This window comes from Rhynchophorus ferrugineus, unplaced genomic scaffold, assembly GCF_030347505.1.
Source record: "Rhynchophorus ferrugineus isolate W39M unplaced genomic scaffold, kcgeb_rfMv2 rfM9, whole genome shotgun sequence".
Classification (NCBI taxonomy): domain Eukaryota; kingdom Metazoa; phylum Arthropoda; class Insecta; order Coleoptera; family Curculionidae; genus Rhynchophorus; species Rhynchophorus ferrugineus.
Window position 1 is genome coordinate 18,155,985 of NW_027472588.1, and position 25,103 is coordinate 18,181,087.

At 34.7% G+C, this 25,103-nt stretch overlaps 2 protein-coding genes across 2 annotated transcripts in view; one reads left to right on the plus strand and one right to left on the minus strand.

Annotated features, from left to right (window-relative positions):
- Positions 1-17,614, minus strand: part of Miga (Mitoguardin) — a 301,718-nt gene extending 284,104 nt beyond the window's left edge. The window contains exons 1-3 of the mRNA XM_076413588.1: positions 17,283-17,614; positions 17,073-17,226; positions 16,182-16,391 (exon numbers count right to left, since the gene is read on the minus strand). Of these exons, the coding sequence (XP_076269703.1) occupies positions 16,182-16,391; positions 17,073-17,226; positions 17,283-17,378 (460 nt within the window). The 5' untranslated portion in view covers positions 17,379-17,614. The remainder of the gene's footprint in view (positions 1-16,181; positions 16,392-17,072; positions 17,227-17,282) is intronic.
- Positions 17,615-17,746: 132 nt separating this feature from the next.
- On the plus strand, positions 17,747-20,390 carry LOC143202243 (F-box only protein 42). The gene is made up of 7 exons (XM_076413587.1): positions 17,747-18,023; positions 18,082-18,378; positions 18,670-18,954; positions 19,008-19,219; positions 19,282-19,423; positions 19,548-19,684; positions 19,735-20,390. Exons 1-7 carry the CDS (start codon positions 17,873-17,875, stop codon positions 20,155-20,157), a joined length of 1,647 nt encoding a protein of 548 aa, XP_076269702.1. The 5' UTR covers positions 17,747-17,872; the 3' UTR covers positions 20,158-20,390.
- Positions 20,391-25,103: the final 4,713 nt, after the last annotated feature.

Sequence of the window (25,103 nt, forward strand, 5' to 3'; positions counted from 1 at the left end):
GCTTTCCTACAAGTGATCGCCCTGGCTCACCAACTTGCTCGTCTTTTTCCAAATGTCGCCGCCTAAGCGGCAACACTTACCTGTCTCTATAACTTTCAGCAGCCTTTAACTCTTCGAAATGGCTGTTCCGAAATCTCTTATACTGATGACATGGAATGCAAATAGCTTACGCGGAAAGCAAGCGGAATTGGAGGACGTCATAACATTCTATGACGTCGACATCGTGCTCATCCAGGAAACTTTCCTGAAACCTTCGCATCGTCTCTCTTTCGAACACTTTTTTGTCTACAGAAACGATAGAACTCCGGGTCGAGGCGGTGGAACCGCCATTCTCGTCAGAAAAGGAGTCAAACACGAGCTCCTTCCATCGTTATCAGTAAACAACTTCGAAACAACCTCCATTAAAATCGATATCCAAGAACGTCCCTTCGTGATTACATCCCTGTACAGGAAATCTTCTGCATTCAACTATGCCGAATACCGATCACTCGTCGAAGGAAAATTTCCGAAAATAATAGGTGGCGACTTCAACGCCCACCACCCCACCTGGGGGTGCTCCAGAGCGAATCCCGCAGGTAACGCCATCGTAGCTCTAAGTGCAGATCTGGGCTACGGTCTTGCCTTGCCAGATGAACCCACCCATCACCCTAGTACAGTCTCTCAAGGCGCAGCAAGAATCCTTGATTTCTTTATTCTTCAAGACGTAAATCGCGATTCCGAAGTTCGAGTCCTTGACGAACTAGACTCTGATCATCGTCCGATCCTTCTCAAACTCGGAAACTGCGCCACCACTCAAGTCCCACTAACAAGATTCAGGAAAAAAACCGACTGGAAAAACTACCAATCTCTTCTCCTGAAATCCGATCCAATTCCGAAAATTAACACACCAGAACACCTCGAGGAAGCCGTACTCAAGCTAACTCGCGATATTCAGTCTGCTCACGAATCTTCCACAGTCAAAATTTCATCACAACCCCAGCCGTGGAAAAACAATCTTCCCGCTTCTCTTAAACGTGAAATTCGCATCAAAAACGGTTTATGCAGATTAGCTCGATTCACCCTTGATGCTGCAGACAAAAGGGAGGCGAACAGAGCATGCAAGAGGGTAAGGGCGGCCGTCTCGACTTGGCGAGCAATGAAATGGAACTCATTTCTCGCGGACCAAAGGCTGGATGGCCCCCCTTCCTTCTGGCGTGTCTCCAAATGCCTCGTGGGGAAGACGCACAATGTCATCCCTCCCCTGAAGTCAGCGGTTACAGGAAATTTTGCAGTCACTGACCAAGAAAAAGTCGAGCTCCTTGCAGAGACCTACGAAGCTCAAATGAAATGCCTCCCACCCGCACAGAACACTAAAACTAAAGACATTGACACTGTCATCAACGAATCCAACTCCGTCAAAAGACCAGTAACCCCCGCCTTTCTTCTCAACCATTTTGTATCTCCAAAGTCTCTACAGACTATGATCGGCAAACTTCAAACCAAAAAATCTCCAGGTTTCGATGGAATATCGATTACCCAGTTAAAAAAGCTCCCGCATAAGCAACTCGCAGAACTGGCAAACATTATTAACTCCATCATGAGACTGCAACACTTCCCGGCGTCTTGGAAACACGCACATATAGCGGTTATACCCAAGAAAGGAGCAAAATCATCTCCATCTGATTACAGGCCTATCAGCCTTCTCAGCGCCATTTCGAAGCTTGCCGAGAGGGCAATACTCTACGCTCTCAACTCTTTCACAAAGGAAAACAACATCATTCCAGATGAACAATTCGGCTTTCGCGCTCACCACTCATCCGTCCATCAAGCTTCCCGTCTGGCTGCACACATCCATCATGCTCTTGACCAACGTAAAAAGCTTGGAGCAGTTCTTCTGGACCTAACCAAAGCCTTCGACAAGGTCTGGCACGACGGATTGTTCGCAAAGTGCGTGCGGTTAGGCCTCCCAGAAGACCTAACCGCTCTCATCAAGTCCTATCTCTCGGACAGATCTTTCCAGGTCAAGATCAGGGCGTCACTTTCCAGTCGTAAACAAATCGATGCTGGCGTACCTCAAGGTTCCCCGCTGGCCCCAGCCTTATTTAATCTCTTTATTTCAGATATGCCGAGAAAAGAGCATATTGACGTCGCCTTTTACGCTGACGACACTGCTTTCTTCACGGCCGCCAGGTTCGAAGTTACAATTCATGAGCGTTTACAGAAGCAGCTCGATCATGCGGTCAAGTGGTTCAAATTCTGGAGGTTGCAAATCAACCCCCTGAAAACCCAGGCCATCATTTTCCACAAGAAGCGTTACGCACTGCGCGTCTCGCAACTTAAGATCGACACCGCAATAATTCCATGGCTGGATAACGTCACGTACCTAGGTCTTCACTTCGACCGGCGGTTCGGTTGGCATTCCCAAATCCAGAAAGCAATCCAAAAAGGTTCGGGGATAGCAAACCTGCTATCTCCTCTGATCTGCCCTTCTAGCAGGCTTCCCATCTCCATCAAATGCTTATTTTACAAGATGTTAATTCGGTCCGTACTCCTCTACGGATCTAATGTCTACTTCAAGTTTGTTACACCCAACCAGGTCAAACGGCTTCAAGTTTTCCAAAATAAGCTCCTCAGGAGAATATTAAACGCTCCATGGTTTGTCAGAAATAATCAAATCCATAGGGAAACTGACACTCCAGAAATCAAGCACTTCATATCTCAATCATTCCACAAACAACAACTCAGCTCAAGTTCTTCTGAAAACGCGCTTGTTCGCGAGCTGGTCGACATGCTGGGAGCTTAGCACCGCGTCACCGCTAAGCTCTCCCCCTTTTCCAGGCTGAAACGACCTCATCCGTCGCTACAGTCATAACTTTTGCCCCCATACAACAGTACCCAGTTGTGTGTTAACTCAGGTTCGCGAATCAATAGAATCGCCGGGCTCTCGTGCCCAATAACGGCTGCCCGATCAGCGGGTGCCATATCCCCAAATTTAATGCAGTAGCAGTAGTGATCCACAGGGGTCAACTGTGAGGCGGTTTCGGTTTAGTGTATTGGTAAGCCCAGAGGCAGTCCCACATAACCCGGTCCAACTTGTCACTCCAGGGCAAGTCTCCGCGACCAGGTATGCGTCATGCATTCCACCGCCTGGTTTTTAGGCCAGAACAAAAAAAAAAAAAAAAAAAAAAAGAGATTATCGTCTATACAGTATTCACGTCAAAACAATTCTCCAATGTCACGTGCTGAGTTCATGATGTATGTAATGGTTAAGTATAGTTAGTTAGAGATTAGAGTGAGAATATGCTAAACTATTCTCATAAAAAGGATTGATGTAATTGGCGCATGCGCCCAATCCGCTATATTGCCCTTTCTCTTTCCCCAGCTATACTGTGTAATCGGCCATTTAATTAACCGTTGATCGCGTAAAAACATCTAGAATATTTCGATTTTGTGTTGCATTAACAAGTTTATAACAATAACAATTAAATTATTGTGTTATTCTTAATATTGTAACATATATTGGTTTTAAAATATGTAAGAACAAAGGTAAGTATGGAATGTAAGATTAAGTTTTATAATGTAAAAATATCTAAACAGCATCAATCTTGTTTATAGTGAGGTTATTAACCACCAAACTTGTAACAAAACATTTTGGATATCAAACAGAAGTCAACATATCCCAGCATTTCATCCCGATATAGCTGTGAATTTCAAAATGACAACGAGAAGTAAAAAAGAAAATTATCCTTTTTGTTTAAATGGAAACGTTACATAGGGCACGAGAGAAATAATATAAAATTGTACTAGAAGTAATGTTAAATGTAATTATAACTTTTATACACATTTTGTTGTAATTAACGATCCATTCGTTTTAGTAAATGTACAATACGTCAATTAAAAGATATTCAGTTTAGTAATCGATTCATTATCGGAGTTTGTCCATCAAAAATAGTAGCAACAATTGCAATAAGATCATATCAATATAATCTCTATATAAATATGGTGTTATTCACTCCTTTTTTTGCAATAAAATTTATTCTTATAGAATTATTTTCTAGTAAAACATGACTTTACTTTCAAATGTTGCTCAATTTTTATTTACTCGGTAAACAAAATTACTAATAAAAACACAAAATAATACTATAGTCTCTTCAAAACAGTAGTGACACGGGAGACCTATCAAAACGTCACAATGTTGCCGCAGCAAGCCTGAGTACATTTTGGCTCTGACATATAACAAAATTTTAATATGAATAAAATACTGAAACAAAAATGTTATATATTATAATTTATTTTAACATTATAGTACATCTAATGCATATATTATCGACGAACTTAAAACTACAATTAATTATACAGTTACAATAATTTGTAGGTTAGAGTTGTTTTATTATATATACATTGAACTTGGTGGTGAAAAAAATATTTACTGTTTTTTACATTTCGTATACTTGATCTCTGATACAGCTAACAACAAGCTGATCTTGATTCGTCACCTGTTTCGCATAAACACGGTCTCTTTTTGGAGAATTTAAGGTTATATTGTTTTTTATTTTTTGAGATATTTTAGTACTAATATCCAGTGCAGCTGCAACGCGCAAAAAATATTTTCAATAAAAACCCCGGCGATTTGCAATTTACTAAAACAAAGCGTTAACATGTTCGAACTTCTCTAACAGCATTCCATCTCTTTTTAAATAAAATGAAATGAGAAGGATAATATTGTCTGACTGTAAAACGAATTTACACCTTTAGACAGACACACATTGACACAAGTGTCACTACTGTTTTGAACTGACTATATATACTCACTATATGTGAATTTTAATTATCATTTAATTTAAAATATTTCATAAAAAATTAATGATAATTTTCATATTACTATCTTTACTAGTCTCAGCACTTCCTTTACCATTGTAACATGTTTGATGATTGCTATTTAATTCCATAGGGTTAAATATCTCCGTCGCGGAACGATATACAAAGAAAAATATATTTGAGTAAAATTTTAAACACCAGTTACAAAACAAAGTATATGCGCTTGCGATGAGAGCGTTTGTTCACTCAGACTATTAATTAGAATAACTGAAAATGTGCATGTGCTAAACTGAAATTGTATACCCTTCATACCCGTGTAAACAGGTTATACTTTACCACAGCAAATTGATCAATACATTGGGTGCTTATTTGGATTATCATTCTGGTTTTACCTCCGTTTATTAATGGAAATTGGTTAGTCAAGTACTTTTTCGTTTCAGAACTCAACACCCGACCAACTCAACATCTACGTATCTCAAGCTTAAATTACGATGTTTAGTTATCATGTTTTACCGCAAACAATGACAATGCCAACAGTAGTGCGTAATACAATCAAGCGATCTTCAGAAAGGTGGGAGTGGTACCAACTTGATATAAACAGTCTCATTTATTAAGTATAAAAAATATATTAAAAATAAACGTACTAGAGATAATAATAAACTAAAAATAGAAAAACAACCACAAACAGCAACTTGTGGTTATTCAGTGAAACCCTATGATTAATGGTGTTACATGCATAGTTTGAAAAATTTCGAAGGAAAATGCGTAAAACATAAACACTTCATTAAAAAACCGCCAACGACATATAATTAAGAGTATTATCAGTGGTTAGCTACTATTTTTACGAATCTTTGTAGCTGCAGTTAAATCCATCTCAAATAAATTATATGTTTTTAATACCATCCAAAATCCATTTTTGGATCTGTTTATAAAAATGCGTTTAGTGTTGATATGACATACCAGGTGTGTCAGTAATTCCTTTTCGGTTCTTTTCGCTAAGTAAAACACGTTATTTACAATACATAGTTTACATTTAATTAGTCAAACTATTGGCCATTTGATTCTATTAGTATTGAAAAAGCGGTTTTTCCTTTAAGCTAAATCTTTCATCAAGACATTTTCTAACTCCTTCGAAATCAGTGAAGTACTGCTCGGCAAACGCGTGCTCCATCAATGTAAAAAGATAGTGGTGAATGGAGCTAGGTCTGGAGAGTGCGATGGGATAAAGATAGATAAAACTTTCTATCAAAGTAATTTCAACGCCTCTTTGGCTCATCAACTGAGGTTAAAACATATCCCAAAGAATTGGAAACATGCGCTTGTCGCTGTCATTCCAAAAAAGAAAGTCAAGTCCAATCCATGTAACTATATGCCTATCATCCTGATTATTTCACCTTCCAAACTTGCCAAAAAAGCGATACTACATGCTTTAAACAGTTTCACAGGCGCTCACAACATAATCCCGAACGAACAATTCGGTTATCGTACCAAACACTCAAGCCTTCAAGCTGCTCGCGTCGCAGCAACCATCCAACAGGCATTAAGAAAAGGTCGCAAAGCTGGAGCCATCTTTTTAGATGTTCCCAAAGCTTTCGATCAAGTTTGGCACAAAGGTCTAATCTTTAAAGCGAACCATCTTGGTCTACCGAATGACCTCTCCCTGATTGATTCATACTTGGACGGTAGGTCCTTCCAAGTGAGGATCGGTGACGCACTCTCCTCTCGAAAAGAGATTTTCGCAGAAGTCCCGCAAGGTGCTCCACTAGCCCCTGCCCTGTTCAACCTTTACATGGCTGACTCTACAAATATTCCAACACAGCATTTTATACAGTTTTCTTTACAACCGGTTACAGTCTCAACTGAACCAGGCGATTGCGTGGTACAAATTCTAGCGGCTGCAGATAAACCCGAGCAAAACTCAGGCTATTCTGTTCCACCACAAGAAGAAGTTCCTATCCCTTGGCTCCAGAAGGTATCATACCTCGGTCTCCTGTTCGACCGCAGGTTTCAATGGTCAGCCCAAATCGAGCACGCTATCTGCAAAGGCAACGGCGTGTATAGTCTACTCTTCCCACTCCTCCGCAGGGAAAGTACATCCCCAATCCCCCAGAAAGCGACTCTGTATAAAATGCTAGTCCGTCCAGTCTGCCTCGGAGCACAGGTGTGGTACAGGTACGTCTCTGAGAGACAACTTGCACTACTTCAAGTGTTCGAATTCAAAAATGTCCGCGCGTTACTCAATGCCCCATGGTTTATGAGGAACGCCAACACTCACCTCGAATCAGGCATCCCGTTCGTGAAGAGTTTCACGAACATGTTCAGTGTAAGGTTCTTCCTAGGAGCCTTAGAACGCTACAACACCTTGATAAAAATCCCTACCCATCCATAAACCTCGGTAGATAACCAACTACAACAATCCCAGTCTCCCTGTCCCAGGGTCTCTGTCGCCTGCAAAACAATTCACTAGCCCGAACCGGAAGCGACATCAGCAAAAGACCATTTGGTTCTGGCTGGTCATTCTGGAACAAGAAAAAAAATCTTCTCTGACTGATTGACGTATTTTTTCACTTGGGATTTTAGAAATAAATCAATTTCTCATCATCCGTTACTATTCGACATAGAAACTTCCTTTCGTACTTTTGATTTTTTTTTCATTTTTTTCACTGACAATTTTCTAATTTTCTAATGGTCTATCATTCAATTAATGTATCAGACCATCATAAAGCCAATTTGGACCTATGTGTTGCAAATATGGGGCTGCACTAAAAATTCAAATCAACTAGTCATCCAACGCTCTCAAAACAAAATTCTTCCATTAATTACCAATGCCTATCGCTACGTAACCAACGAAGAACTGCACGATAACCTGAAAGTCAAATTGATTTACGAAGTTATCCAAGATTTCGCCTTAAAACACGAAAGAAGCAATACAACTACTGGACAACGCGCAGGATATCAGAAGATTGAAACGAAACAAACCATACGAACTATAAACTATAACTTAAGTTATTATAATTTTATAATTGAGGAATACATATTCATGTGTTTATCTCGCACTCGTCTTGCTTATGAATTAATTTAAGTACAAGAGAATAGTAGTAACAAACTAATTTATAATTAAGATTGTACTAAGCATATCTAATAAAAATGTTATCAAAAAAAATTCAATTAACGTGGCGCCTATCCTCCTATCTAATGGATATTCCCATCTCTTGTTATCGTTCACATATTGTGATTTAGCTCACATTCAATTTTTATGTCTAACTTAATTATTGTTTTTGAGTTTTTGTTGGGTCTTCACCCCGTTCACGTTGAAATTACGATTTGAACTGTCAAAAGTTCAAAAAGTAAGCATTTAGTAAATATGACTCTGATCGTATTAATCATGCTTGCATAGGTGACAACTGAGATGAAAATGAACTTTATCTAAATACAAGATGTTGGGAAACGCTGAAGAGCCCTTAATTATCTTGTTTGCGAAGTCAAACGGATATCCTGGTGCTTTAATTATTACACCAATTGATTTTTGTAAAGGTGCCGCTTTTGACATTCGTACAGAATACGAAATTATGATGATATGTGCACATTTAACACTTGAGAGTTTTTCGAATGATGTGACGACCTGCAACAATGCAGAATTTTATACGCATCCCAGTGAGTTTTTATAATATATATATATATATATATATATATATATATATATATATATATATATATATATATATATATATGACCATTGAGTGTCTCTTTATTTATATACTTTTCTTGTCAAAGCATAAGTTCGTCAGTATAGAACTTATAAACATTTCTGGACGAAAATTTCTTCGTTATAGCGTAGTGGTATAAGAAGAGTCTTGTAGATACTGCTTCAAGAAGATGCTTCAAAACCTTCCACCCAATCTTACCCAATGTTTTCTGGATTCAATAAAAGTGTGTGTAGAAGTTGTTCTAAGTGTATAATATGTGGTCACAGTAATTAAGTGTTGCTTGTCTTGATAAATGAAAGTCACTAGAATTTTAAAAGGAAATGTTACCAGTTTTCATATTAAATATTGTAGAAAAAAATTGCATTAATGTTGTAATATGACATACCTATGTTACATATAATATCTTAAATAATAAAAATGTCTGTATATTCCCTTTTAAAATTATATTATTGGCTAAATCATATTTGCTTCATTACAATTGTCATATTACAGTGTTTAGTTCAGAAATTTAGTTTTAAAAGATTTTTTTATTGTGAATGTTACATTGCCATCGATTTATCATATTTTCAAAATGTCAAAACCGGTATCATATATTGAAATCGATGGTGCATAGTTGCCATAAGTTTCAGACGGCATTAGGTGACCTTCAGCCATCTTTTTCTTCAAAATGAAGTGAACTGAAATGAAGTGACTTCCTGCAAATGCGACTTACACGGTAATTCAGACATTTTCAATGCACTGAAAAAATGCTTGTTCACACTTCGACAAAATACACATACTAAAAATGAAGCCTGTCAGTGATGCATCAAGTGCACTTGTAGCCAACTTCATAAAATTGGCTATAAATGCACCCGATGCAATAGGCCTGATATTATTACTACAAATAAAAATTTGTAATTAGAATCTTTTTTTAACTTCCGCTTGTTGTGCCCTCAGATAGTTCAAGAAAATTTAGTTACGAACTTATATACGAGGGAATATCTTCTATTCTTCTTCTATCTTCTTCTTTACTTATAATTAGCACGAACGCGCTATAGCCTTATTACATGAATAAGTATTACTCAATATTAAGAATTTAATTACTCGATATTAAGAAAAGTCTTACAATTCATTTAAATAATTAACTATGCGTTCTTATAAATAAAAATGTAAACTAATATGGAATAGTCGACAACAAAAAAAAACAACCATTCTCCTACTGCTACATGTTTCATTGCAACAATAACCTTGTAAAATATTAATACTATATAAGAGACCGGCAAATCACCTAACCAGCGAGAAATTAATCAACAAATATCAAGGAAGCGATTAACGATGAACGCTTAACGTGAAACGACACAGACAGCTTCAATCAATTCCGCCACATTCGCCGACACACGATTCGATTGCACAAAACAAGAAACGGAATCAACAGTCTAAAACCAACAAGATCGTCAAGAATATCGATCAATCAAAACGATCAATAAACTGTAGCGATATAGGAGTAATTATACGTAATAGGGGTAGACGTCAGCGACCTCTATCAATTCCGGTAGGGTATTCGAATTTGGTTGGACGGGATGGCGATTTGTCGGCAGGGAACGGGAGAGATTGGTGGGTAAAATAAACATGATAAATTTCCGTGTAAACTTCTCGTTTCCCAATTAGGTTTAATTGAACTGTAAGCAGTCATTAGGTGTGACTAGGCGCCATGAGAAACGTCCCAACCGTTCAAATTAAAAAAAGTCTCAGCTTTCTAATTAAATATTTGAATTATTGCTTCATCGAATAATTATAAAATATAGTAACGTCAAATATAGAAATTTCTAAATAACTAATACAATATTATTAGGTGTTTGCATGTAACAGGTCAATTGAAAAGTCCCTGGCCTGGCACATAGATGGCGCTACTAGAATTAAATCCATATGTTTTTTAGTTAGCACTAATCCTCAAAAGATGCGTGTATAAATTTGACAGCTGTCGGATCATTAGTTTGTGAATTATAGCAATTTCAGTGAAGTAACTTTTGTTATTGTGAAAAAAAATGGATAAAAAGGAATTTCGCGTGTTGAGAAAATATTGTTTTTTGAAGGGAACAAATACAGTTGAAGCAAAAACTTGGCTTGATGCCAAATTTCCAGACACTTTCCCAGGAAAATCAACCATCAAGAATTGGTATGCTAAGTATAGATGTGGTGAAATGAGCACTGAAGACGGTGAACGCACTGGACGCCCAAAAGAGGTCGTTATCGACGAAAACATTTAAAAAATCCACAATTTGAATTTGAATGACCGTAAATTAAAACTGAATGAAATAGAAAACACTCTAAAGATATCAACTGAACGTGTATATCATATCATTCACGAATATTTGAGTATGAGAACACTCTGTGCAAAGTGGGTGCCGCGCGAGCTCACTTTTGACCAAAAACAACGATGTTTCTGCGTCGATGTGTGACAACGGATGAAACGTGGCTCCATCATTTCACTTCGAAGTCCAATCGAGAGTCATCCGAGTGGACTGCACACGATGAACCCGCTCCAAAGCGTGGAAAAACGCAACAGTCGGCTGGCAAGGTTATGGCGTCTGTATTTTGGGATGCGCATGGAATAATTTTCATTGGCTACCTTGAAAAAGGAAGGACCATCAACAGCGACTATTACATAGCGTTATTGGACCGTTTGAAGAACGAACTAGCCGAATTTGAAGAAAAAGAAAGTGCTGCTTCACCAAGACAACGCACAGTGTTACAAGTCAGTGAAAACGATGGCAAAAATCCATGAATTGCGCTTAGAATTACTTCCCCATCCACTGCATTCTCCAGATCTAGCCCCCAGCGACTATTTCCTGTTCTCAGATCTCAAAGAATGTTCGCTCTGGAAGAAATTTTCGTCGAATGAAGAGGTGATCGCCGAAACTGAGGGTCGCTGTGTCGAAATGTTGAAGGGTCGCTATAATCAGTGTATCACCCTTGAAGGGAATTATGTTGAATAAAAAAAACTAATTTTGACAAAAAAAATGTATTTTAATATGCTAGGCAGGCTATACCTAGTTTTCAATTGGCCTGTTATTTTGACATTTTTTTCAATTTAAATAAGCTTTTTCTGGCTCTCTGGTCCTTCTCCTTTCCTTCCAAGCTTCTTAACCTCTCTCGAATGATTTTGTTTCTTTCATGCGTTTAAGCGGCCTTAACTATTTTCTATGTATTCGTCTAAAGATTCTATATAGAACTATTTCACAAAGATATTATTCCAATCGCAAAAAGTGCAATAAATATTTAAAAAAAGAAGCAAGAAGACAAAATCCCTTTTCCCCCTCCGATCAAGGTAAGCAATGTTGGAAAATTTAATTTAGTTAGATCACAAATAAAGGGAGTAGCCTCTGACCGTGTGCAGTTTAAAGCTTTGTCTAACGATGATATTAACGTAACCCTTAGCAATGAAACGGACTACAGGAATGTATAAAAGCATCTCATTGAGATGAAGAAAAACAATTCTTTCAATAAACTCGAATACCACACTTATCAGTTAAAAAGTGATAAGTGGTATAGAGTAGTCATTAGAGGATTACCGTCCACAACAAATCAGGACGATATTAAATTGGAATTACGGGCTTGCCGGCACGAAGCGAAAAAGACAACTAATATAAATGGCGAAAAACAAATTAAAACTTTTCCGTTGTTCTACGTAGACATGACACAAAACGAAAATAATAAAAATATATACGACATAAATTATTTACTAGACTGATAAAAGTGAAACCTCCGAAGAAAAATAATAATATATCACAATGCACAAACTGTCAAAATCTTGGACACACTAAACATTTTTGCAGTAGGGAACCAAGATGTGTGAAATGTGCCGGTAAACATCATACAACTCAGTGCAGAAAACAACGCAATAGTGTAGCGATATGCGTGTTGTGCAATGAAAAAGGTCACCCTGCCAATTATAAAGGATGTGCAGTATATCAAAAAAAAAAAAAATAAAAGAACTCCAGCCAAAGAAAATTACAGCAGAACAACGCTTAAGACAAATTGACAAAGCCAAAAACTCTGAAACAACAACTACCGTTGAAAATAAAAAAGCCCATGAAACCGTAAGACCATCGGTCAAAAATATAAACTCCAAAATATCAAATGATAAACAAATTAATACGAAACCGCAGAAACCTGCTGAAACTATTGTCAATTGCTGGAGTTATATTTATTCGGAAGAAAATTTAGAGTATCGCACGAAATGGCGTTCTCGACATTTAAAAATATCTCGGCTGGAGTTCCACAAGGTAGCGTCTTAGGACCTCTCCTGTATCTGCTCTACACTGCTGATGACATTCCAACAACAAAAGAAACACTTCTTGGAACCTTTGCTGACGACACAGTTAATATGGCGAAAGATATATCTGTGCCTAGAGCAATAGATAAAGTGCAAGTGGCAGTCAACAAATTCTACAAATGGACGAAAGATTGGAAAATTCAACTTAATAGCTCCAAATCTGTCCACGTTAATTTTGCATTAAGACGAAATAATAAAAACTTAATTATATCACTCAATGGATGCCCGATTCCTCAAACAGAATCAGCAAAATACCTTGGAATCCATCTTGACGGTAGATTAAACTGGAAGCATCTACTATACTGGTTAGTCGGAAGATACTCTCAACTTGATCTAAAATCAAAGAGGTTGATCTATAATACAATTATAAAGCCAATTTGGACCTATGGGGTGCAAATATGGGGTTGCACTAAAAATTCAAACCATTTAGTCATACAGAGCTGTCAAAACAAGATTCTTCGATTGATTACCAATGCCTATCGCTATGTAACCAATGAAGAACTGCACGATGACCTGGAAATCAAATGGATTTGCGAAGTTGTGCAGGATTTTGCCTTGAAACACGAAAGAAGATTACTAAATCATACTAACGTGGAAGCAATATAACAGCTGGACAGCGCGCAGGATGTCAGGAGATTGAAACGAACAAAATCATACAAACTTGTGTGAACATTTAGTGTGTACTATTAGTGTAAACTATAGCTATAAGTTAATAATTAATAAATAATTATAATTTTATAATTGAGGAATACATGCTGATGTATTTTCTCGCCTCGCTTGCTTGTTAATTAATCCAAGTACATAGGAAATGTAGTAATAAATTAATTGTAAATTAAGATTATACTAAGCGTATCTAATAAAGATGTTATAAAAAAATTGTATTTGTTCGTTTTATATGTTTGATTATAATATTTTATTTTTCATTATATCTCACATTTTTACCTATATTTCATATATCTCTATATCTTTAGTATTGTATATATTATATAGCTCATCATCAGTCATCACTTTCATTTTATTGTGCTCATAATTTACTTTTACGAGGGTTGTTCAAATATTATGGAGAAAAACGCTCTAGATGGCGCGCATGTATATTTTGAAGGTCGTGGCTTCAGTATGTGGTAGCTGGGTCCCTTACGAACAGTGTGGTATAATTTTCGTCGGGAGCGCGTGAAACATGCCACGACCATAAGTGAATGTCAAATGCCGACGGCCGTAACGCAACGTGAAACCGCTTATCGCACGAAACGGAAGAGTATTCCAGCACGAAGTGCGATTCTTCTCCAGGATAACGTGCGCCTTCATACCGCGCGTCTAACGCTCAATACAATATCGGAATTAAGGTGGGAGGTACTGGAACACCCCCCTATAGTCCAGATTTAACACCATGCGACTACTACATGTTTGGACCACTGAAAGAAGCCCTCGGAGGTCAAAGATTCAACAACGACAACGAGGTAGAGGAGTTCGTTCGAGTTCGTTATGTGTCCGAGTTGTTAAGGAATTCTTCGATATCGGCATCAAAAAACTTCCGAAAAGATGGATAAAATTCGTAACTAGTGAGAGAAAATACTTTAAATTTTTTCAATAGTAAATAAACGTGTCAGAGCATTTGTCTCGATCATATTTGAACCACCCTCCTACTTACACCCTCTTATAGTGTTCTTATAGTGAGATTATCTAGTGTATTGTAATACCTTAAACACATTGTTATCAAACAATAAATAACACAACAGTGTTGAAGTAACTAAAATTGTAATAAATAAATAAATAATAATTAATACTGGTAGAAAATAATGAAAGTTGTGTGTTAAGAGTCTAATGTACAATAATGCACTTCTATTGACTCCAAAACTATTATTTTACCATCTTTATATTAATTAATCATTAATCAATACAGTAACATTCAACACGAAATCCGAAGACAAAGTACGGGTTGGGATTGATGTCACAACCAGAAAAAAGGGCCTCTAAAGGGTCTTACGATCAAGAAAGCAAAGCATCTTTTACACTGACTTTCAAGACCCTTATATAGAGGACTTGAAGAATCGAAAAAATTGTGAAAAATTCAAGGTACGATAACAGCATTACACTTGCAATGCAAACACACGTGCGGCAGAAACATCTCTTATTGGGCATTTGACAAGCTGAACAAGTGAAATTAAAAAAACATTAAAATAAAGGCAATCTGCCATTATTTTACAAATAAGTACAAATAAGAAAGCTTTGATTACAACTATTAGTTTTATTAAAAAATAATAACAAATAAACCACAAATTGTATACATGACACCGTGGAATGCGATTCTCATATGAATGTTAACTATGGTCTGTTATGACCATCGAAAATTATGAAAAATTCAGATTATGAGTAGAATAGAACAAGGTTTCGGAATAGATATAATATCAAACAATAATCAACAATGGCACAAATTTGACCAAAGCTGACTTGGAAGAAATATTAACACTGCATTCCATTGAAGAAGAGGCTTTAATAAACGCTGAAAATATGATCTTTAATTGAGTAAACGTTTCAAATTGCAAATTCGCTTGTGATTTCTTGACTTCTTTTCTTCAGATTGATCTGTTTCAAAGAAATAAGTGTTCTTTTCAAAGGCAATTTGTTAATGCCATCGCTGAAAATCAGCTTGTATTACAACTACTTAACATTACTTGACAAAATAAGAAAATTGTACGTTCTTTAATAATAATAATTAAAAGATTTATATCTAAATATAATAAAAGTATCTCATTGAATTGCGTTTATTCAGATGTTACTGTTATTAATAATGAAATAAATAATGTGTTATCAAACACCGAAAGGACGAAAATCACCCATAAACAGTACTCACACAACACGACATAATTTCCCTATCAATCTAACATGCAATATTAATAAAATCTAAGAAATGTTTAACTCAGTTTCCATATAATATGGGTGATAAATTCACTGTATATTCTAGTAGAAAAAAGATAAACATTATAGGAATAATTAAACACAATTCAAAATATGCCAAAAACAAACTAATTATTGTTCTGGGCACCACATGATTTGCAATATAACAAAAACAACATATGACAGACGACCTTCTAAATTATGTATCATAAAGCACTAATTTCTGCTAATTTTTCAATATAATGTTGAATTAAAAATGTTTAGTTGGCCTATTACTAGGTTTGCTTTTAAGTCGTCGCTAACTAGATTATCATCTAATTTGCAAATTCGCCATTACGCTTTTATCCGAGTAGTAAAATTACTAAAACAATACAAATTCCGCACATATTATTATTGTGTTAAATGTTGCACCAAATCTTGTGTTTAAAAACAAAAAAGTTATTATAAAATGACAATCGTATACTTACCCATGACACCTAATTGTTGGGGTGTAAGTAAAACACCGTCGCCTGCCCCGCCATCTATACCCGTCACCGTAACTGATCCACTAGCTAAACTACTAGAAATAATAGATGCTTTTTCACTAGCAACAACCGAACCCTGTTTTGTATATCGATCACTGTACACAGAACTGTAAGCTGCACTTCTTCTACCACTACTTGCAATGCTTCCTATATCTGAAAAATTCGAAAAATAAGGGTCAACAACATATTTGAAGGGAACATGGATGCAATCAATTATTTTATATTTTCCAATATACACAGAAAATTGAATTCATTGAACCTTTTTTAATTACTATACTAACTATTTTGATTAGTTAGTAACGGACGCAACGGATAAATAATTTAGGATAAGTTCACTTTTTAATTTTGATTAAAAATATTAGATATTATACTTGAATATAAATACAACTTTAGATTTATTTTGTAAAATTAAGTATGTGATTTTAACAGGATCGCATTCATTCAAACAAAATATAGTAATAATTTCTCTTGAATATTTAAATGGAAAATAAAAAATAATATAGGCAACTCAGATTACAGCAAAGAACATATTCAGTTGCCATAGTAATATTCTCAAAATAAAAACAATTTTTTCATAGCTTATTTAAATATGGGGAATTAAATGTTTAAAACAGAGAAATCAATTAAATCAATGATAACGTAATATAATGCTCTGGTTTAGAAAATATACCTATGGGGTTTAAATATAACATAAACAACCTTTAAATTTATTAGTTTATTATGTAATTAGAACATTTAAAAACATGAATGAGCATTAATTTATAACTATTACTACATATACTATTTTTATTATATCTACCGAACTACGTAAACTATTCTTTTTTTTTAACTCACCATTTGGACTTCGAATCCCAGAAGCTCTTGATCGTTTACTGCTGTAAGTACTCCTTTTAAATTTTGCAGGATCAATAGTACGTTTTTTACGTCTAAGATACCGTGCCAAAACACCGACAAATGCAATACTGGCTCCAACTGATATAATAGCAATCTGAAAACAACTTAAATCAAGTTAATGGTCCTATGTATCGAACTACTGAAACTTACCTTTTGACTCGTTGACAGTGATATTCGTGACGGTAGAACTTCACGTATAATCCTTAAGTTATCTTTAATGGGACTTAGATGTGATAATAAAGACATTTCAATTATATTTTCGTTCTTTGCTATATCTTATAGGTTATAAACAAAAAGACAAATATTTCCATAAAAGTGACACTTATCCACAATACCTATAAAATCCACTATCAACGTTTTTTAGTGAGAACTGTACTAATATAATAAACTTCTGTTTACTATAAACAAGAAAACCGCAAACACGAATTAAAACAGTACCAAAAATCAAAACTCCCGGTCTTAAGGAAAGCCGACGGCAAACTAGATAACTACTTGACCTACTAGTTGAAGTTCACATACTTTGGTATAAAAGACGAATAATCTAAATCGATTTCCGCAACATAATTTTGGTCAACCCTGTGAAGTTATTGTCGTTTATTTTTAAAGGAAGATTTTGACACTTGGCTAACATTCAAGAAAATGTTCTAAAAAAACAACAACAATCAAAATTCTTATAAATTCCATGTATTTCAGATCATTTCAGTTAAATAAGTGCGACAGTGTCTTTTGGAGCTGAAAATATGGCCGACGAAAGTAGACAGTCTGAAGAATATTTGTCAATTGAAGATTTACCAGAAGAACTTCTTGAATTTATTCTTTCATTAATTCCACCATACAAAGATTTACACGATTGTATGACTGTATCTAAAAAATGGAGAAGATGCGTTTTAAGTAAGACATATATTATAGTGAGCCTTTCAGACATTAACATATAACTTTAAATTTCTAGATGTTGTTAAATCCAAAAAAAGAAACTTCCTTAAGGCAATTAATGAATTTGATATTAAATGGGACCGAATAGTACCAGTAGGTACCACACCTACAATTACAAAAAGATATTCTCATACTGCAGTAGTTCATGACAATTCTATGTTTGTTTTTGGTGGATGTACTAGTGCTATGACTACATTTAATGATCTATGGATGTTGAACTTATCAAACAGAACCTGGGAGAGACCTCTGGCCAAGGGTACCTATCCCTCGCCAAAAGCATGCAGTTCCTTAATATTATATAAAGATTTTCTTGGTTAGTATAATTTCCTTTGTCATTACAGTTTTAAAAATAACATAAGTCATTGAATTCTGGAAATGTTTAGTCAGCAATTGGCTTTGTTTGAACAGACTAAATTATAACTCTTCCTTTTCAAATACTTAAAATAGCCCAGATCAATGACCTTGAACTTAATGCAGTGTTTTCCTGCTAACCAGATAGCTTGCTATTTTTAAAGAGCACATTTAACATTTCCACTGTTTCAAAATATGTTAATGATCTGTTTACCTTTTTGGAGATACTTTAAGTTGGTGTATTATTTTTTAGTGTTATTTGGAGGATGGACATATCCTCCATCATATCCTCTTTATCAAAGTTGGCATCTGTTTAATGAGCTTCATGTCTATGCCATATCAGGAATGTTATGGACATGTATAAGTACCATGAATACTCCCCCTCCAATGGCTGGACACTCTGTGTCAGTAATAGGAGAATGGATGATTATATTTGGTGGATTGCAAAAGCCAAGCACTGCTGTTCATTGTGAAAAATCTAATGACATTTGGAAATTAAATTTAGAAACATGGACTTGGTATAAACAAGAGGTTCAGGGTATGTTAGAGCATGGCACAAAAAACAGGCTATAATATGGCTATATTTTCCAGCGGGGCCAAAACCAAATGGAAGATTTGGTCAGACTCAAGTTGTGTTAGACAATAAGAACCTATTGATTCTTGGAGGATCTGGTGGACCAACAACACAACATTGTGACTGTTGGATTTTAAACATGGAGGGATATTTATGGAAGTGGATAAAAGTAGAGATTGCTGGAAAAATAAATGAACCAACTAATATTTGGAGTAATCCAGGTTGTAAAGTAAGATAATTCAAGTTTTTTAGTACAATCTTGAATTATGAAATATCTGATATTTGATTTAGATAGGAGATAAAATTGTAGTGCTTAATAGGATACGACAAAATGAGGAATCACCAATAGTTTACTACCCACGGAGTCACTGGAATCAAACAGCTCCAGAAGACGGGAGATTATCCAGGATAGATTTAGCTAATAGACGTCCAGGTATAGTTATTATTATACTATTTAAGGATTACTTAAAATTATTACTTATGACCACACTCAAAAACTTAATTCCTAAATTTGTTTAGTGTTAAGTTTATAATAAAATTAAATATCATTATTTTAGATCGTGATGAAAATGTTAATGGTAGAAGGGGATTTTTGAAGAACCCTAAACGAGAGGTGGATGATATAGAAGAGGAGGATAGATTTATATCAGTGCCAGGTCCTTCAGGCCTTGGTTCAAGTGTGGAAGTAAAAAGAGTATGTAGAAGAATTATTTGTAATTATTTATTTAATGTTTCACTGTATAGATCCATGGGACCCAAAGTCTAAACATGGCAGCATTTATGCAACCATCATCTCCTTCGTTGCAACAAAATAACCTTTTAAGATCAATAAGACTAGAAAGACTGCAAAAAGTTGAAGAAAAACTTTCGAAGAAAAATGTCAGCATTACAGCCCATAAGAAAGAAAAGCGCACTCACTATCTTGGCCTTTATGTGTTAGATATTTCCCAAGCCTTGTCTAAGAAACCGATAGCAACGTGGCTTCCTCCGAAAAATGTCAGTAATGGCCCAGAAGAAACTATTCTTTACACGCTGGTCGAGGGCAAATCCGAATTAATAATGTTTGGCGGCATTCAAAAAGATGCTAATACCCTACTGTCTTGTAATTTAAGCAGCCAAATTTGTAATTCTCTACACTTCATTACTTCGCCAACTCATGTCGTTTGAGTCTCAAATTTTTTATAATTATTTTAAAAAATACACGCCTATATTTATATATATACACCTTGTTTATCTATTTTTACATATATTTAATTTTTATATGATTCTAAGAAAGACCATTGTTCCTTTTTTCAAAGTTAGTAGTTAAGTTTGATAATGCAATTGATATCTTCAAAAGATATATCTTATTTAAGACTGTATTTCGGTATTCATTTGACAATAAAAAATCTATAAAAATATACTTGTTAATTTATATTAAATTTCCCTTAATGAGGTTACTTGATCCATCAAATTAATAATACCTAATATATTCATAATGTATGAGTTTTATTTGATAAGATCAAAACTGAAATATTGTCCAATAAATGAAATAGGGTTTTTTCAAATTCTATAAAACCACCAGCTTATTTTTATTAAGTACATGAATTTTAGTTTTGCATATATTGGTGGCTAGATCTACAGCTACTGGCAAGTGGCCAACTTTAGAGATCATCTGATCCTATTAACCTCATTACTGGCATGACTGATATGATTTTCCTCGTCAGGTTTTACACAACTGTTGTAGCAGTAGGAGGACCGTCTAGCTATTTCTGCCAAGCTAACTTCAATTTATATGTAATTTTGGATAAAAGATTTTTTATAGGATTTCTCATTTTAGATATGGTTGATATATTTCTCTTCGTTTAAAGAATGTCGGAAACAATCAGTTCTATACACAAATCAGTCAATACCCATGTGTCACAGAGATGCCAAATCAGCCCAGAACATCGCGGCTGTCCATGAAAATGTGCAGAAAAGGTACCTTTCGCCAACTTCAACCTGGCGAATTTTGCATCAGGCACATTTTCTAATGTATAGTTAGTTTTACTGTAATTAGTACCATGAATCCACCAAAAATCGTCTAATGCGGATTTTATGTGGATATATAAATTATCTTGCGTAAAGATGGCATGAATTGACCACCATGGTCGTGTTATCTACCCCCGTAAGACTTCATTTTGTCGTCGGTCAATGCCAATAGGTCACAGCAGACCGATGCATTTATTCTTGGCTTTCTAATGGTAATTGCTGAACACGTTTGTGATAATTTAAATATTATTTATTATGCTCTTTTAGGACATGTCACATTTCCACCAGTTTGCTTCGGATCTTATTTATTACACGAGAAAAACTTCTCCAGATATTTATAATTTCTAAATATATTTGTGCCAGTTGATTGAGCAGGATTCTTGCTACTAAAATTATAATACATGTAATATTTACTGTGAAACATTCCAAGATAAATTATACTTAGTTCCATTCGATTGTATATCAGGTGTTCCTTGGATGCCATCCCAAAAAAACTATTTGTTCTTTGAGCAAAGCCATTCATCGAGCCATTTTTTCGAAATTGATCGGACGGGGCAAGGTCTGAACAGTACGGCGGATGCGATATTCAAGTGCTTTCAACGCTTCTTTGACCGGTTCTTCTTTATGAGACGGCGCGTTATCGTGCTGTAAATCTCTTTACCGTGTCTTCAAGCGCATTTTGGACGTTTTCGATCACTGCATGATTCAAATTGATCATTTGTTGTCGGTAGCGATCACTATTAACTGTTTCAACAATTCGTAATACACCACGCCTCTCATTGTCTTGCTACTAAAACGATTATCCTTGGAGTGTATCAACCGGCTTCGCCTAATAACTACGATTTTTTTTGCTTAGGGTTTCAAAATAAATCCGCAGTTTCGCATCTCCAAACTTTTTTAATCTACCATAGAACATTGTCTTGCACATCGAAATCACCACTTTTGAAATTTCCAAACCACGCCTCACTTGTTTTTAAGGATAGAGAATGCTCACCGTAGATTTCTACCAGCAAGTGACCTTTTTTGGCGATTCTTTTGATTATATAAGAAAAGTAATGCTTACTACAAATGCAAATTATAGTGTCAACGTTTTCAGGTACAAATCTTGATATTTTCAAAGAGGTATAAATCTATGACGGTGTTACTTTCGAAAAATATAACATGTATAGCTTTGAAGCTTAATAGCAGTAGAATAAAATGGCATATATGAGTGTTATTTATATCAAATGATAACATTGCATACTTAAAGCTAGCGACATCTGGTATATTTAATTGTAAGTTCAAGGACATCATATAATCTAATTTAAGTGTTAAATATACTGCCGTATAATTTACGCAGTAACCAATACGTTTAAGTACAGAAAAAATAATGTAATCCTTTAGTTAGACACTAGATTATAACACTCAGTTTTTCATAAGACGAGAATAGTGGTAAATAATATTTTGACAAAGGAGTGGTGATAGTTGATGAGTTATATGGATCCGTATAATTTTTTAACAAGGGTTTTTCGAGTATCAAGCCCTTAAAATCAACATAACTCTGGTTATTCGGATCTAATCTGATCCGTAGCGAATATTTGAACATCCATACATATAGTACTTCCAATAAAACAGCCAATGCACGTCATTAAAATTTATAATACAACGTTGCCGCATCCAATTTAAGTTTTCGTTTATTTTAACTCTGATTTATTTTATATCTTATTATCTATTTTTGAATCTTTATTAGATACGCTTAGCACATTCTTAATTATAAATTGATTTATTACAATATTTCATTTGTACTTGGATTAATTCACAAGCAAGACTAGTGCGAGAAAATACATCAATATGTATTCCTCAATTATAAACTTATAATATTTTGTAGCTATAGTTTACACTAAAGGTATACACTTTATATAACTTCGTATGGTTTGGTTCGCTTCAATCTGGTGACATCCTGCGCGCTGTCGAGCAGTTGTATTGCTTTCACATTAGTATGATTTAGTAATCTTCTTTCGTATTTCAAGTTCATCGTGCAGTTCTTCGTTGGTTACGTAGCGATAAGCATTGGTAATCGATTGAAGAACCTTGTTTTAACAGCGTTGGATGACTAGTTAATTTGAATTTTTAGTGCAACCCCATATTTGCACCCTATAGGTCCAAATTGGTTTTATAATTGTCTAATAAATGAATCTCTTTGATTTTAGATCAAGTTGAGAGTATCTTCCAACTAACCAGTATAGTTGTTTTATATTGGTTTTAATATGTTTTGCTTTTTTCTAACATGATGATACAAAATAATAATGTAAATAAAGTAATGGAACAAAAATAACGTTACATAATATAATTTATTTTAACATTATAGTACATATAATGCATATTTATCGAAGGACTTAATTAAATACCCACAATAGTTTTTATATAAGTTAGAGTTGTTTTATTATATTTACATTTACATATGACACAATATATAACTTACGTATATATCGGTCTCAAATAAAAAAGAATTCTGTTAAAACCTCATCAGATTGTTTCATTCACATTGACTCACCAATCCTTCATCAAAATAAACTATGTGATGTATTTTAATCTTGGGACTCACAGTTGCTAATATCTGGATTATTGGTTTCCGGATTGGAGCGACGTTTATTGGCTAATATATTTTTGGTCTCACACATTTGTGAATTAGACAACAATAATGCGTTAAGGTCAAGATTTTGTTTCAAACTGAAATTTCCATATTAAAATACTCAACAAAACTAAAGCAGAATAATGTGTCATAAAAAATTGAGTAGTGCATGAACGTTAAGAAAAGACCAGAAAAGAAAAATAGAACCGTCAGAAAAATATCTATATGTCATTCATTTTTATTAAGAATTAAGTTTTTTCAAGAAAAATAATATAGATGTTTTATTTTTAAAATGAAATGGTGGGTTGTGCCAAAATATTTGTTTTATTGAGAATTGTGTAAAATTGATATTCTACTTATTGCTAAAATACTTATACTTTGCTGTTATTCTATATTTATAATGCTATAAATAGCATAATTCTTTTTAAATTTTTAATTAAAATTTTCGGTATTACTTATTATTCGGGGATTTCTTTCTAAAAAAGAAATATATGTATTTTTTATTACAAGCGTACTCGAAACACGTTGCAACGTCATGCAAAGAAAAAACAGTTTGGTTGTATCATTACATATATTATATTCAATTAATATTAATTAATAGTTATTATTTTATATATAATATTTTTGATCTTATCTTCTAGTGCGCATAGGCAGAAATCAGATGGTTTCCAACCATATACATTTGTCCATGTGAGAATCAGGTATTTCCCAAATCTAATACATAGTCATCTTTATTTATTCTGTTTCTGGAACGCCTATATTAGAATAGGAACGGTTGGACACGAATATTTGTCATATAATGCGACTAATACTGCAATGGATATCCAAGAAATTGGTGACGTAGTGTGTTATAAGGAGTTGTTTGGCAAGTTTTTTTTACACCGAGGGTTGCGTAACTGGCGCCGTAGGTAGGATTTCGGTGTAAATCATAAGAATGTTTTCTTGAATTAAAATAAAAGTATAATATAATATATAGTAGTAAATAATATAAAAACTTAAAAGACATTGTTTTAAAACCTACAAATCTGAACCTATGGATTGGTTTGGTTACGTTAAAAATATGGAATAGAGACACAATTTTTAGCCTCCGTAAATATTAACTGTATCAAAAAATATTGTGAAGCTTACTGAAAAATATGTATATAGATTACTTACGCGTAAGGAAACTCTGATTGACTTGAATTCGTCTACATACCAAATGAAAAAAAGAAGCATTGTATTAACAAGTACAACAAAACACTGCTTTATTTTGCGTTACAAAGCGCAAAGAAATCGGATACAGCTGGAATTTAAAATTTTTTTTTAATGCAGTCCCTTCAAATATGACAAATGTCATATTACATTTAAAAAATGTCTATTCTGGCAGCCACCAAACATAATTTTTATTCTTGGAGTTTTTGGGCCAGAGAGCTTTGAAGGCATATGCAATTCAGCAAAGTTTTATTAAAATGGGATCAACAGGTTAGGATCACTTAGAGAACAAACATACATA

Excerpts from the sequence above, each read along its gene's own strand:
- LOC143202243 (XM_076413587.1), top strand. The coding sequence starts at position 17,873 with ATGGCCGACGAAAGTAGACAGTCTGAAGAATATTTGTCAATTGAAGAT. Across the intron at positions 18,024-18,081 it reads ATGGAGAAGATGCGTTTTAA|ATGTTGTTAAATCCAAAAAA; the intron begins GTAAGACATATA and ends TTAAATTTCTAG. Across the intron at positions 19,685-19,734 it reads CAAGTGTGGAAGTAAAAAGA|ATCCATGGGACCCAAAGTCT; the intron begins GTATGTAGAAGA and ends TTCACTGTATAG.